Source organism: Gymnodraco acuticeps, unplaced genomic scaffold, assembly GCF_902827175.1.
Source record: "Gymnodraco acuticeps unplaced genomic scaffold, fGymAcu1.1, whole genome shotgun sequence".
Lineage (NCBI taxonomy): Eukaryota > Metazoa > Chordata > Actinopteri > Perciformes > Bathydraconidae > Gymnodraco > Gymnodraco acuticeps.
In genome coordinates this window covers 2,230,294-2,245,803 of record NW_022992216.1, presented here as the reverse complement: position 1 = coordinate 2,245,803, position 15,510 = coordinate 2,230,294, and the positions used below count along the sequence as shown (strand labels likewise).

Sequence of the window (15,510 nt, the reverse complement as noted above, 5' to 3'; positions counted from 1 at the left end):
TAACATTTGGTATTTTTGATCAGGACTGAAGTTGATTGAAAGATTTAACCCCAAAAAGTTTAAAAAAATATTAATCTGTTGTCATTTTAGAGCAGTTTTTGGAAGTGGACATTTTTGTCCCGAATGACTAATTTGTAACTTTTTTGTTCAATCTGATTTTGTGCAAAAAGTAATAATGCAAAAAAAATCCATTTTGTTGCTAATCTTTGACATATCCAAGACTGTTAAAAAAAAAGAGCCAGTCCCCAGATATGTATTTTTGGGAAAATAACTAATTTTCTCTGTTTTCATCATGAAAAAAAACATCGGTTTCATGTATTCAAAATGGTATTTAAAGGGTTAAAATCTTGAAAATGATTACATTTTTGGTATTTTCTATTAGGGCGGAAGTTGCTTTAAAGATTGAACCCAAAAAAGTTGTGAAAAAAACCTATCACTATTCTGAGATACTTGTACTTTAGTATTTCATTTGTTTGCTACTTTGTACTACTCCACTTCAATTCAGAGGTAAATGGTGTATTTTGACTACACTACATTCATTTAATACATTTAGTTACTTTACATATTTGGGATATTGATGTGAAATATAATCAACACTTAAATCAGACTTTTTAGTTACCCCTGGAGTAAATTGACAAGCTACCCTACGGTATACAAAGTCATTAAAACTAGCTGCACCTTTACCAGCTTTGATAACACTTTAATGATCAATAATTATAATCAAAACATATAATATTATTCTGAAATGGACCAATCTGCATAATTAGTACTGTTTTGATGATAATACTTTTCTACTTTTACTTGAGTAATATTTTGAATGCAGTACTTTACTTATAACAGAGTATTCCTACATTCGGGTACTTCTACTTTTACTCAAGTACAAGTACTTGAGTACAAGTACTTCTCCACCTCTGGTGATTTCTCATGTTCTTATAAAGCTTAGTTTATCTAAATGTTAACTCGTTGTAAACATTTATTTTTTATTTAAAAAAACGTTATACTATTTTTGAAAATAGTTCAAATACGATTCTATATATATATATATATATATATATATATATGTTTTTTACAACTTAATCGATTTTATAGTTTTTTACTATGCACCTCTATATCTCAAACTCCTTATATGTGTTAACCTACTTGGCAGTAAACCGGATGTTCATTTCCACTTCTTATCAGCTATAGGCTACTGATTAATTGTTAAAGGGCCTTTCTGACCTGCTGCAGAAAGCAGGTAGGAACTAAATTCGCACGTTTAAGAACGTCCCGGGTTGTTTTTACTGTGACACCAAACGTCATTGATTTCATTGATCATATCGACTAGCCAAGCTTGGTAAGTTTAAATAACACAGACATCATTCATCGTTATATGACACAGTCATAGCCGTAAATACATCAGTTTTCTCGGTTGTGCCGCTGGCAGCATTGCTTTTGCATCATGACACAATGTTCGGCTACTGACAACAGCCTGCATGTATGCTAACGAAGCTAACGCTAGCAGGGGGTTTGCAGCACACAAGGCATTTGCGTGTCCACAAATGTACCATTCCAGACATTAAACGTTTCAAGCAGTTAAATTGCATATTGGGTTATACATGCATGTATTGCTAGGATAATGAGTATTCTGTCTTAAAAGGCGTACGTTCTCCGGCTCCATGTCGTTACCGTCGCCTTAAGTAAGGGTTATTGGATCAACAGGGCCGATACAATCGAAAAGCGGTGCTCCATTCTGAAGAGCACATATTTTACGCTATCGTCGCTTCATAGCATATCTGTTGTGCAATCCGAAGGGTTTTATTGGGCTCTGTTCGATGCCAAAAAGGGGTTTAAATTGCAAAGGTTTATATGACTTGTGATGATTAAAGATGACCACAAGGGAGAGCCAACACTTTACGGGTTAAGTTCATTTAAGTCCTCTATTAAAAACAAACCCACACAAGCTGTTATATGTAGTTACATGTGTGGTATGTTTGGTGACCTGTCATGAAACCAAAAATAACATCATACAGCCTAAAAATAAGCCTCAAATTCACATTACATATCAAAGATGTGTTCATCTTGGGGATGTTAAGCCACCACACACACACGCACGTACACGCACAGTCGCACACACAGACTGTGCAATAATACTGCCTGCAAATATAACACATTGTGAATTATACACTCATGCAATTTATTCTTAATTTTTTTTTGTCAATTTACTTACAATTAATAAACAAGACCAGCTACTTCTTTACTTTTATATGGTCACTTTTGTGTAATATACTGCTACTTGGTAATGTATTTATCATGGTGTGCTTATCTTTGTTTCTACTTATTGTGTTTTTTATTACCAATGTGTCTCCTTTTTTATATAATATTGAATCTACTCTTTTGACTTCATATGTAGTACTATACTTTTGCTGTTGTAATACCGTAAATGTCCCCGTTTCGAGACAAATAAAGGGATTCTGATTCTGAAGTGTGACATTGGTTCAACCAATGTAATTTCACTTTTACAGCAGTCCAACAAGAAGACATACACATAATATAGAGGCAAATATCAAAGAGTTAGAAAGTTATAACCCTCTCCATTGGGTTTTTGTTGCACTTTCATGTTCAAGTTTTATTAAATGGATTAGTTAAATATAATACTGATTTGTACTCTAAGGTGGTTTTGTTTGGTCAATACTTGTAGGCAAGTGGTGACTATGTGCAGAAGTTAATAGCAGTGGTTTAAAAGGGTTTTGCTCATGGGACTTAAACAGAGTATTACTGGCTTATATTGATTCCTTTTCTATATAGTCCAGCAATAAATCAATCAATGGAATCCACAAATTCACAGCGTCTGTCCCCAGAGGAAGCCCATTAAATAAAACCCAGATATTGACTTCTTCATCATGTAGTCTTTAAGGGCCCAACAGAAATAGAATGTGCCAAGCCTTGAGTAAAATATATTTGGTAGAAGAAACTTACTAAGTAATGTGTGTGCTTGTGTGTAGGTGAGTTGCAATGGAAGAGGCAGCGGCAACGGCAACAGGTGTCGACCTCAGCAGGAAGTTTGTGTCGGAAACTGAGCTTGATGAGAATAGAAAGAAGAGACAGGAAGAATGGGAGAAAGTCAGGAAACCTGAAGATCCAGAGGGTAAGAAGAACACATGCACTTACACTCAGATGGATCCAAAACCAACCAAAATGTTTAAATACAGACAGCTGTGCATACATCCACATATTTGTTTGTTTACTCACCAGAGGCTCCTGAGGAGAAGTATGACCCACGTACTCTCTTTGAGCGATTGCAGGAGCAAAAAGACAAAAAACAAGAGGAGTTTGAGGAGCAATTCAAATTCAGTGAGTCACTTTTATCGTTACATATTTTGTTGCTTACGTGTATATTAGGGCTGTCCCAATACCATTTTTCGGGCTCCGGATATTCGGTAGTCATCAGCAGCGAATATTCGGATATTCGGCCCGGGGGGGGGGGGGGGGTAGTAATCAGCAACCAGCAACGAATATTCGGCACGTGCGGCGCTTCAACACGTGTATTTTGGTTTATTCTAGGCATTCATTTTGGTATTGTTTTTTTTTATAGTTATTTGTTAATGTAACTAACCCAATTTGTGTTCTTTGAAATTGAAAAGGATATTGCATTGTGTTTGTTACTTTCGTTGCAATTGTATATATGTCTTACATGGCTTCCTATTTTCTATGGACATGCTTTTATTTTGAAGGAGAGTTAGCGCTGTTGACAGGAAGTTGTTGTTGCTATGGAAACAACGTGACGGAGAAAAGGAGCGGAGATTAAGGGAGAAAAGTAATATCTACATATAAAGAATGAGAAGGTAAAGGATGACGTTTATGGTTAAGTGTTAGCACCCCCCGAAGAGGCACAAGCTCTTACTTTGATATTGGAGATTTCAATAAATTCAATTTGGCAGCCGCAGTGCAGCACGGCTGCCAAAAAAAAAGAACAAAAACGAATAACGAAATTGAAAACCGAATAGTAGGCCAACGACCGAATATTCGGATATACAGCCCTAGTGTATATACATGTGGTATAGTGCTACACTCATCACAATGCATTTTCAGCTGTAATATTTAATAACGTGACGGTGTCAGCGTTCAAAACTAAAATCTCTTATGATTTCCATCCATCCATCTTCTCCCGCTTATCCGTGGTCGGGTCGCGGGGGTAGCAGTTCCAGCACTCTTATGATTTGTTTTCTGAAAAATGCTATCACTCCACTGCCATGTGTTGAGAGCATGTTTGTTTCCATGGTTACAGGGAACATGGTGAGGGGATTGGACGAGGATGAGAGCAGCTTCCTGGACGAGGTCTCCCGGCAACAGAGCCTTGTGGAGAAGCAACGCAGGGATGAGGAGAAACAGGAACTGTTGGAATACAGAATATCCTTTATCACATGTTGGCTATGTAGAAAACATATTAATTTAATTAGCTGGTATTACTCTGTGGGGATTTGACTTACTATTCAAATCTGTTATCTCCCATAAAGCAAAAGCAAAGCTTTCCTAAGCACCAATTGTATCTAACACAGAAATTATTAAGTTTAGGCAAAAGATGTAATTCATACTGCCCAGTAACAAAAATGATCATAATATTATTGCAAATAAGACAAGCTATTTTGCCAGGTGCTGAGATTTTATTTCGCTACCCACTCAAACTCAAACTCAAGCCGACAAAGCAGCAGGTTCTGAAATCAACTTTTTTTGCTAGCACATTTTCTTTTATCCGCCACTAGTAAGTAGAGATGTGTATCAGGTGTGAAAAACGTGACTACCGGTATATTGAAACATGGGGTAGAGAAGACATACAGTGACAAGTAGGCATGCATTCATGTGTGTGACTGATTTGTTATAATGATGGTTATTGGTCAGAACTTGGTGAACTACGACTGTCAGTCAAAAGAAAGATGGTTCGGCTCTAACATCGTTACTATTTTACAGCAGTTGCAAGAGACTTTTAAATGTGTCTTATCCATCAAACCCTAACTTTCTGCAGATTTCTGTCAGAGTTGATGCAGTTACTACTTCTTCCTGATAGAGGTCACAGATTATCATTGAACTTGGGAAATGCTAATCGTTCTCATACACTGAGATCATTGTTAGTTGTGGTAACCTTAGAACAGGATAGGATGTTTTAAAGCAAGAAACATTTTAAGTGTCGAGATATGAATAGATGAACCTCGGATGTTGCCGTTAAGATTGCGAATATCTGATGTTGTTTTTTTTATGCTGATTAGTTGATGGTCGATTTAACTTTTTGACTTTAAAATGACTAATAATGAGATGCAGTAGACATGGACCAGCAGAAAACCCAACTAATTGATTTAGTTGACAAATGAAAAGCAAACATCTTAATCGGCTCATCTTTATTATTGTCGGTACTTATTAAAGACCATTTATTGGTGAAAACGAGATCATGTCTATTTCCCAAAGCTAATCAGTAAAGCTGTTTTTGGGTTAGTTTTTATGTTGTTTTCAACAGATGAAGGACACCCATGCTGCTAGTATGGAATTCTCTCGGTGCATAAATGATAAGCAGCTTTATGTGTTGGCAGACTCAGGCAAAGCTTCACCGTAGTCGAGCTCCTGCATACATTACACACACACACACACACACACTCACTCACTCACTCACTCACATACATCGTTTACACCCTCATGTACCAACACTATGTTGGACACAAAATGTCCTGTCTATTATTTTCCCTCAGCTTTATCTAAAGGATAAACATATTGCATCATGGTATTTGTGATTTTCAATCAATTATTTTAGCTTAATGCTGCGATTGACATTTATTTGAGTTTTTTTCATTTAGCCTTTCAGGTTTGCAGGCATTGCGTTCATGTTACATTGATTTCTTGTTTGGAGGAGGAATATTTTGTTTGCTTTTGCTCCAAAAAATCAATCAGTGGTGATTATAAACATGCCGTCCAAGTCTTCGGTAACGGTTGCAAGGAACAGTTAACTTAATGTTTTTCACATTCATCAAAAAGATATACCACAGTATTTCTCCATGCCAACATAACACAAATACAGCTGCATCAATCTAATCAACATTTTAGAGCTAGTTAAAATAATCTTACAGTGATGATAACATACACATATAACATAAATTAACAATTTTTTTGTATGTATTCTTTAGATTTCTTAGTCCTTTTTATTAGTTTTTGTGACCAAGATATAGAATGAACGAGATATTTAACAGTTAAAGTTGGACAAACTATGTACATAGGTGATTTTTTCTCTTACAATCTTTGCATATCTGTACTGATAATTCTTAGTAATTTTCACTCGATGCAAAACTATAGCTATAAGATATTTCTGCAATAGTCTTACATTGACCAATATACTGGCCTAGCTGATTTTGTTGTTCCTCTAGGTAGCTATGTAGGAAGATCGCACATCCATTCTTAAATCTGTTTACTAAGCTCTGATTGGCTCACTGTTTCTCTAACTGGAAAAGGAAGCAGCTATGAGTAGGTGCAATCACTGAACAAATCTTGGATGTGGGCAGCGGGTCAGAGGTCTGGAACCAGCCCATTTTGTTTGCCAAATTCAATCTGCATCATATGCCTGCATTATATAACCTCACATTTTTGCCCAAGAAAGAACCCTAAGAATTATATGTATTTAGGACAGACCACTAAATTAATAAAGTAATGTTTTTTTCCTCTGTCACTCCCTCTTTGTCTTTGCGGACAGACAGGGTTGTGACGGACAGGTTTTTCTGCAGTTAAAGAAGAGAATAGGTTGTCGTGGAAACTGTATCATAGGCTGGTAACTACGGTGACCGTCTAAAGCAGTTGCTGTGAACACTAAGTACACGCTCACACACACAGGTGCAGACCTTGGTAAATGCAGTAAAAAAAGTCACGACTGCTTGTACAGTACTTAAGGCTGAAGGCCTGCTGTGTGTTTGTTTTTCTGTCCGTCTGTCACTTTTGTCTTTTACATTGTGTGCTTCTCAGTCCATGTTCCTCTGTCTCTGCATCTCGACCCAATTTCATGTCTCTGAGCTCCTTATGGTCTTCTTTTAGACTTTTTATCTATGTCACCTCTTTCTGCTTTTTCTTCTCAGAACTGTGCCACTTTTTCTAGACAACTGACTATGACTCCCCCTTAAGGGAGGACAGACCATAACTTGTTGAATGGAGGACTCGGCATTGGTACTCTGTATCAACTGAAATAGATCGGTGCAGTGAAGACATATTTTTGTAGTCCGACCCAGAAGTCAGTTAGTGGCCGTTTCTCAATCGCGAGGATGCTGGCTTGGTAGTCGTGTACTTCCAAGTCACTTCCTTCACAAACGAAGCAAGTATACTTTCAAGCCACGGCTACGGAAAACGAAGAAGAATGGAACAGGCTAACAAGTGTGCCACTCTCTCTAACGGTTTCAACATAAACTGTACCAAAAATAAATACCTCACGATGTCTATCTAATTATGAACTTGCTTTACTTTCACGGAACACATTTTTCGTGATAACAAACAAATGTAACAAAGTAACATATTTACCAACACATGTTCTACGCCACAACATACTTACATTTAAATGTGTGCTGCGTTGGTTCAGCCATTCTCCGCAAGGGTTTTTGGTCCGTGCGCAAAGCATTGTGGGAATTTTAAGTGGAATTCCAAGTATGCTGGAGATTGGAACAGTCCTTCGGCGGCACTCGATGACGTAGCATCCTTGAAATATTGGCTTGGAAGCCAAAATCCTCGCGATTGAGAAACGTCCAGACTCTCTGCGTTTCTGCGCTGGGCTAATGCTAATAATGCTAATGCGAGGAAAATAAAATGGCGGCTTCACAAAACGTTTTGGGAGTTTTACGGGGCGTGGTTTGCATTCCGCGCAGCCAATCAGATATAGGAACCTTTTTCTCCCACGAAAGTCCCTGCTCTCTAGCAGGGACTGAAAAGGGGGTAAAAAGGTTCTCATGAACTAATTTTAGTTCCGGCTCTTTTTGGTGTGAACGCAACATTTCGGAACTATATCGGAACTAAAGTGGGAAAAGTACTGCGGTGTGAACGAGCCTAATGGCTCCCTCAACAAAAAGCAATGGGATTCTTCCATTGGATTTCGGTGTGGCAAACACACATTTATGATACTGACATGTTTTGTTCAGCTGTATATTAACAACACTTTTATGACTTTTGAAGCCTAAATGCAATTGTCAGAAGTAAAATGTAACGTAAAATTCCAGCAGTCTCATATCTTCACATCGCCACCGCTAAGCTAAAGGCGGACTCCTTATCGACGTAATAAAGTTTAGTCACGTGTTGGCAACTGCCTTATCGTTTATGACACAAAGAAGCTCCAGACATTTACGAGTGGGTATTTATTGACGTATTTTATGTCATACAACAAAACTTTAAAGTCTTGTAAGCTTTTGTTAACCACAGATCTTATTTCAGGCATCTTACTACCAACATTTAAAAAAAACAGTTGAATTCAAGACGAGGGAACCTGAGGTGGAACTAATTTTCCGAGTTTAAGGATTCATTCGTGCACCACTCTATAATCTAGTGCAAAGTGGTTTTATCGACTTGTGTTCGATTCTTTATTGTACTCAGATCTAGACAAAAAAATGATATATGGTTTTGATATCAGTTCAAGGGTACTATCCAACCCATAGTCATGTGTTTGTAGTTGCCCCATTCTACTTTGTGTTCTCTCTACAAGACTATTATTGTTTATTACCTTAACTCAGGGCTGTCACAGTGCTATAGTTAAGCATGCGACCACAGAAACCCGCAGAGAGCCTGAAAAGAAGTTGCCATCTAAAGCAGAGCAAAGGACCAGCCACCTGTCTCAGGCCCATTTATTGGCTGGAGCTGTAAAGAGACGCAGGTAAGCACACAAGTATACATTCTCCTAATTGGACGATTAGGTTTGGCATCCGGGAAGCTGTTTAAACTCACTGGCCTTTTATAAACCCTATATTTGTTGCCGTAAAAAACATCCCCAAAGAGAAATTTGAAATGATTTAAAAAGGTATTTACATAAATATTACCAAAGCTTTCAGTTAAATCCCAGGTCAACCCTCTAAACGCTTGATGAATAGCTAATTAAGTGAACATTGAGCTCTGTTTGTGTTAAGACTGAATCTTCTTTTCCCAAATTAATTTGCTCTCCGTCATTTGACCCATTATTTGAATAAACAAATAACCTCAAAATATCTCTGTTCTCCTCCGCAGTTCCTCCCAGTCGTCAGACAGCAGTAAGAAACAGAAGGTGGAAATCACAAAAACGGGAGCGACAGGAAATGGAGACAGACAGACAGGTGGGCAAATGTCTGTCTAACGTCACAGAAATTGAGTTGTGTGCTGCAATTCATGGCATGGCTAGGTGATAGAACTATCAAACCAGAAAAACATAAACTCGTATACGGCTCCCTGCTCTGATTGAATTGACGACTGAGCCTCTTCGCATAGTAGAAGCAGGGCCGCCTTAATGCACGGGCTGACCTGGGCTGAAGCCCAGGGGCCTACGGAGATCAGGGGCCTATCATGAGCCAATAAATAATTTTTTTTTTTTAAAAATAAAAAAAAAAGTTTTTTATTTTGGATGTTTTCATTTTTTTTTTAAATAAACAAAGTCTTGGCTTTCAGAATATGAAACTTTTATTTCCAAAATCACACGATAAATACATTTTTGAAGCTTGTAAAGGGAAGAAGACAGCTCTCCCTCGCCACTCTGCTGTTCTGCTGTTCCCCTCCCTCCGGCTGACATTATGAATGTAAGGCATAGTAATCATAGATAACATGGCAGGGCCCGTTACAGTTTGTTTTCATCTGATTTCAATTAAACAAAGTCTTGGCTTTCAGAATGTTAAACTTGTTTCGGCAAATTCAGATGATAAATACAACTTTGAAGCTTGTAACGGCATAATTACAAGCGGAGAACGGAATAACTTGACGTCACAGCAGGCATAACAACAGCCGGTGTTTCTCGTGAGTGTTTTCCCCGGGAAACAAACACAATACACACAAACGCAAAAATACACAAACACACACACGTATACACACACACACTCGTGAGCTTCCCCCAGACCAGTAATCCAAACGAAAATATCTTCCCTCCGTAGTATTTTGATCATTTGCTCCGCTAATCAATCAGATCGATGGATTCCAGAGATGTTTCTCAAAAATGATGACTCCGAAACAGTCAGTGGGCGCCACTTAACAGCCAATCAGAATGAGAATATGTTTCACATGTGACTTATTCAAATTGCGAGTGATTGAGTGACAGATGAAGGTTGTTTAGGAGAAAAAGTTTGAGAGTGGCGCTCGGAGAAGGAAATTGTTGAGGGAAAAGGAGTTTCGAGACAAGCAGCTATTACAAAAAATGCCGAAGCTTACAGGTTATTTTAAACCTGTTGGCCAGGATGAGGAGGAAGGACAGATTAGTTCTGTACCGAGCGCCAGCGGTGCCGGCCGCGGGGCCTCGGAGCCAAGTAGGCCGTCTGGTAGGGAGGGAGGCCCGATACGTCACTCATCTGGAGGAGAGGACCAGGCGCGCGTAGAGCAGAGTGGAGAAGTGCGATCACAGAGCCTGCCAGTCTATAAATGTCTTTGATTTGTTGTTTAAATAGGGGGCCTACAAAACCTATCAGCCCCAGGGCCTGATGGCAGGTTAAGGCGGGCTTGAGTAAAAGTGGTTTGCTGTATAATGGAACCTTAAAAACTTGCACGTAAACCTGAGGCTAATGGAAACCAAGGGCTGGCCTTACCATGTCATGAACATGAGTTTCATAGTCGGTACTACCAGTTCAATCAACGAAGCCCAGGTTAGACTTCTAATGAGCAAAGTAAAATCATTTCTATATTTATGTTCCTTGAAACCTAGTTTGCAAAGAACAACCCAATATATTCACGGTTTATATATAATATTACTGTTTTCCCATTTGTTTATTAGATGTTTTTTTGATCCCTTTGTGTTTACTGTCATCTCTGGCATTTAAAAAAAATGGCCTCAGCTCTGAATCTAACAGTATGTTGTGCTGTTCAGAACAGGAGGATGGAGCAGAGCGAGTTGAAGTTCAACAAACTGCCCTGATGGCTAAGACCACCTCGGCCCCCCTGAGCTCCGAGCGAGGTGTGTTGCACCTGCCGTCAGCGGCCGTGTGCGTTGGCGTTCTTCCAGGACTCTGCGTTTATTCCGGCAGCAGCGACTCTGACAGCAGCTCGGACAGCGAAGGTAGCATGGACACAATTATGTTGCCATACCCCCGGCACAGCAGAGCCTAAAGATAGACACACACACCAGCATACAAACACACATACACAGGCTGAGTAAGTTTTCATACCATCAAAATGGGTAAAAACCAAAAAGGATATGCACACAGAGACAGATCATATGAACACTGATACACACACACACACACACACACACACACACACACACACACACACACACACACACACACACACACACACACACACACACACACGATGGAGCCTACAGTTTTCCTGTAGGCCAAACAAGTTCATATCATGTTAGTGATACACCAGCCACACACACACCCCTTGCAAACATTTTCAGTATTCCTATTGTTTTCACAGCTGTAAATTGAACTGTTTTCTGCCAAGTCATATAATCCTGATCAACAGTAATATTCAATCCAATTTACATTCTCCTTTTAACTTAATCTGTGTATCTATTTGTGGTTTTTGTGGCACTCAAACATGATACCTCCACCCTTCCTTCCCTCAATCACATCTCACGCAGTTTAAGCCGAGCAACCAATCCCACACTTCCTGCCCCGACGACATCCTGCCCCCCCTACACCCAACCCTACTCCCAACCCAAGCCACAGCGACTGCAAGCTGTGCTGCTGGGGAACAGTGATTGACAGCTGTGGAGCAAGGAGGAGGCTGCTTTAGACTGTGTCTAATGACTCACACCTGTTTAGCTATCAGAAGCAGTGGAGGCCAGGGCAGGACAAGCTTCCCTCTGTGTTTGGGGTTAAATGCAAAAGTCTGAATATTTAAAATGTTTTATTTGTGTGATGTCATGTGTTTTCTAATCAGTAGTTTTTTTGTTCATGTGGCATTGTGCTGGAAAGATGCTGCCATCTCAGAGTTTTGCTGTGTTGCTCAAACTCTGAGCAGAGAGAAATAAAGAGCTTCCCCACTCTGTTTACTTTGTGTATTTGAGTGTGTCTGTGTGAAAGAGGAAAAGTGTAGGAATAGCAAGGGCAACATTATTTTGGTACCAGTGACCATTTATGGATTGAAAATAGTATATTCCGCATTAATGTTGCCCTTTCCTATAGGAAAACTTACACCATATCTTCCAAGAGTGAAGAAGAAATGAGAATGAATGAGAGAAATGTAAATTGAATGCTTAAAACCTGGCTCTGGCAGGTTGTTGGGGGCTAAAAGATCTGACATTTGATTCAGCGCCAGGCTTACATGGGCCATAACATTTACGTGTGAAATTGGACTATATCAAAACTAATTTGGGTAATTGAATTCTCAAATGTGTATTCAGTACTCATTAAAACCTTGGCAGGAGAATTGTGCATCTGAAGCTGAGTTCAGATGGCTGATAGAGATAAATTGAGAGAAAACCAGTGTGGCAGTCAAGGTGAGGAAAATAAACTGAAGTCTGTCAGTGGCATTGAACCAACCTAAGCAGCACAATGTTTGTAATTCTCTTAAATGGAGGAAATGTGTGTGTGGGAGTGTGTTGCTGCTCAAGGTAAGATAGACTGAAAGCCTTTGGAAACACTGATGATGAGACTGGAAGATAATGTTATCTGGTGTTCAAGGCCAGTAACAAGCATTTCACTTTGTCTGAGAACAGCTCACTGACATCAAGACAGCCGTGGGTTTCTGTCTTTAACCGAGGGATATTTTTGACATATATTATGGCTTTTTTTATGATATTTTCAACATACTATATTTTGACCTTTTACAACATAATGTTGGGACATATTTTACTAAGATATTTTTCATAATATCTTTTGACACTATACTATGATATGTTATGATATTTTTTGGCATAATGTACGATTAGATTTTTAATTGTATTTTCAACATATAGGCTACTATGATTGGTTTTCCTATTTTGGCATTACTATACCATTACCTTTTGGATGGTATTTTCAACATACTATATTATGACTACTTTCAACACTATTATATCTTTCATATTTTCAACATATTATATTTTTTCATAATTTTCTACACATTACTTTTGTTTTATTTTTCACTGTTCTCCTGATATTTTTTGACATTCTTTATGCAATCATCCTACTGTATGACTTTTTTTCATAATTTCCTTAGCAGCGGCCATGATAGGAGCTGTTTGAATTGTCTAGATCATAGGAAAGAAGCTTTAGTTTTCCTTTATTATCTCCCTTAGCTTAGCATACACTGGACCATCCTTTAAAGGGGACCTATCATGCAAAATGCACTTTTTGATGTCTTTTACACATAATGTGTCCCAGGTGTGTCGGGGTACTCACGCAGCGTCAGAAAATAAAACCCTCTCTCTTTTCCTCCGTACCCACCACATCTCTAAAAACGGAGCTACAACGGAGCTGATTCAGATTTGCGTCTGATATGACGTAATATCAGAAATGTAGGCTGGCTTTACACCCATGGCCCTATCAGAATCGTTGCTATCTGTGATGCCTTTGTGGGTTCATCCGGAGATCCGGGTTGCGTTCCGATTATCCAAAAATCAGCTCCTAAATTCTAACCCTATCTCCTATTCCTTGACCTCTGAGTGAAACGTCACGGGGTTAAGGGATAGTGGATAGGAGAATTCAAAAGGATTTAGGAGAAGAGACTGCGGTACTTTAGAGAATCCGAATGCACTTTCACTATCTGATGTGTTTATGATGCGCCAGCGGACGTCATTGTGTGCGTCTGCTGCTGTGGGGAAACTATGGAAACTACAGTTTTCTATACAACGGACTACAACATGGATGTATAATAAGAACGAGGAACTACTGTAAACTCATATAGAGACACTGCACCGTGCTCTGATGCTGTTGTTTTATGCTTTATGAACGTGGACAACAGAGAATCATATTCTTCATGACCAAAGTTGGAATTTAAATAAAAAAGGAAACTTATGCTCGTTTCTCTCCCTCCGGTCCACATTAATACAAATGATCCCAATACGTATGATTGTATGAAAAGATCTTAAAATAAATGCAAATGTATTTATTATAAACGTTAGTCCTTAACATCTATCACTGTGTAAATCACCATTCAAACATCTTTTAAAAGTTGAACAAACCCCACACAGTTCAGTGAAGACTGTGAAATGTTGACTTTATTTGATCATTTCAGTAAAAACTAACGTTGATATTTCTCTTTTTGATTATAATACTGATGAACGTTCAGAACAAAGCACTTTGGCAACTTACCACATACGTTTTAAAATGCTTAATAAGCACCGTAACTTTCATGATATAATTTATCGGTCATAATCGGTTGTTTCCGTGAACGGCCGACTGTTGAGTTACGGCAAATGCTGCGGCTGCAATGCATTGTGGGGCAGCATTTTCTCCTCTCCTTTCGTCAAGGGAGGTGCAGTGGTTCCTAAGCTAAAGGAGGTTATAAAGGAAGTTTGAAACCTCCTTTCCTTTCATTTAGAGTATTGGAACGGCACTTAACATGGCTGCCACTGACGTACTTCCGGGTCATTTCACTCCGTTAGGAAGGTTCCTAAGCTAAATGGACTATTGGAACGCAACCCCGGTGTTGTCTGTACCATATGTGTTCGGGGGCACGTCTCTTACCAATGACGTCACGCATTGTACGCATTGTGATTGGCTGTACGGTAATTTACCCAGGGGTGCTCGGGGGCAAATCACATCTACAGATCATGACGAACCGAATTGAAGTATTCCTATACTCCTAGCGTGTGAACATGTTTGTGAAAAACATGTAAAAAAAACATGAAAACAGTAAAAAGAAGGCCCCACTGATCAAAAAACCCCTCTATACTCTCTAGACAGCGTCCCCGAGCACCCCTGGGTAAATTACCGTACAGCCAATCACAATGCGTGACGTAATTGACGTCATTACGTTGTGACGTCACTGGTAAGAGACGGACGGACATATGGGTCTGGTGCCCTGCAGCTATTTAAAGCCTCTCTGTTCCTCTCTGTTCTCTCTCTGCTTTTTCCTGCAGGCACCCGGTTCTGTTGAGTATGCTATAGTTACTTCACTTTGTGCACCTCCTCACCCTCACACACATACCAACACGTTCTCACTCCCAACCCGTCACATGTTGACGGTCGGTCAGGGCCCCTCCCCGTCACAGTATTACGCACAGGGTACTCCTTGAGAGTCAGTTTTCAACGGGCAGGGCGTCCCATTGACTTGCTCCCTGAACGTTGGTAATAGACGAGTTGGGATCGCGGCGAAATGCTCTCCGCAGATCCATTCTCACAGCGTTTATCAACCTTTTTCTTACTCAATATCAAGCCACACTTATTGTTTTTACTTCTTTATTTTAATTGAATAATGTAGGTCTCTACT

The 15,510-nt window shown here is 39.3% G+C and overlaps 1 protein-coding gene across 2 annotated transcripts; it reads left to right on the top strand.

The window, feature by feature from the left end:
- The first annotated feature begins 1,202 nt into the window (after positions 1 to 1,202).
- Positions 1,203 to 12,148, top strand: psme3ip1 (proteasome activator subunit 3 interacting protein 1). Of its 2 annotated transcripts, XM_034205899.1 has the most exons (8): positions 1,203 to 1,333; positions 2,982 to 3,124; positions 3,232 to 3,330; positions 4,265 to 4,386; positions 8,724 to 8,854; positions 9,202 to 9,287; positions 11,015 to 11,203; positions 11,735 to 12,148. In XM_034205899.1, exons 2-8 carry the CDS (start codon positions 2,992 to 2,994, stop codon positions 11,737 to 11,739), a joined length of 765 nt encoding a protein of 254 aa, XP_034061790.1. In that variant the 5' UTR covers positions 1,203 to 1,333; positions 2,982 to 2,991; the 3' UTR covers positions 11,740 to 12,148. The 2 variants fall into 2 exon arrangements, with proteins under 2 accessions (XP_034061790.1, XP_034061789.1); XM_034205898.1 differs by lacking the exon at positions 11,735 to 12,148 and having other exon boundaries at positions 11,015 to 11,374.
- The last annotated feature ends 3,362 nt before the right edge of the window (positions 12,149 to 15,510 follow it).

Bases quoted from the DNA above. Each gene is read 5' to 3' on its own strand.
- psme3ip1 (XM_034205898.1), top strand. From the start codon at position 2,992: ATGGAAGAGGCAGCGGCAACGGCAACAGGTGTCGACCTCAGCAGGAAG. The intron at 4,387-8,723 runs ATATCCTTTATC...CAGGGCTGTCAC, and splicing joins AGGAACTGTTGGAATACAGA to AGTGCTATAGTTAAGCATGC. The intron at 9,288-11,014 runs GTGGGCAAATGT...TGTGCTGTTCAG, and splicing joins AAATGGAGACAGACAGACAG to AACAGGAGGATGGAGCAGAG.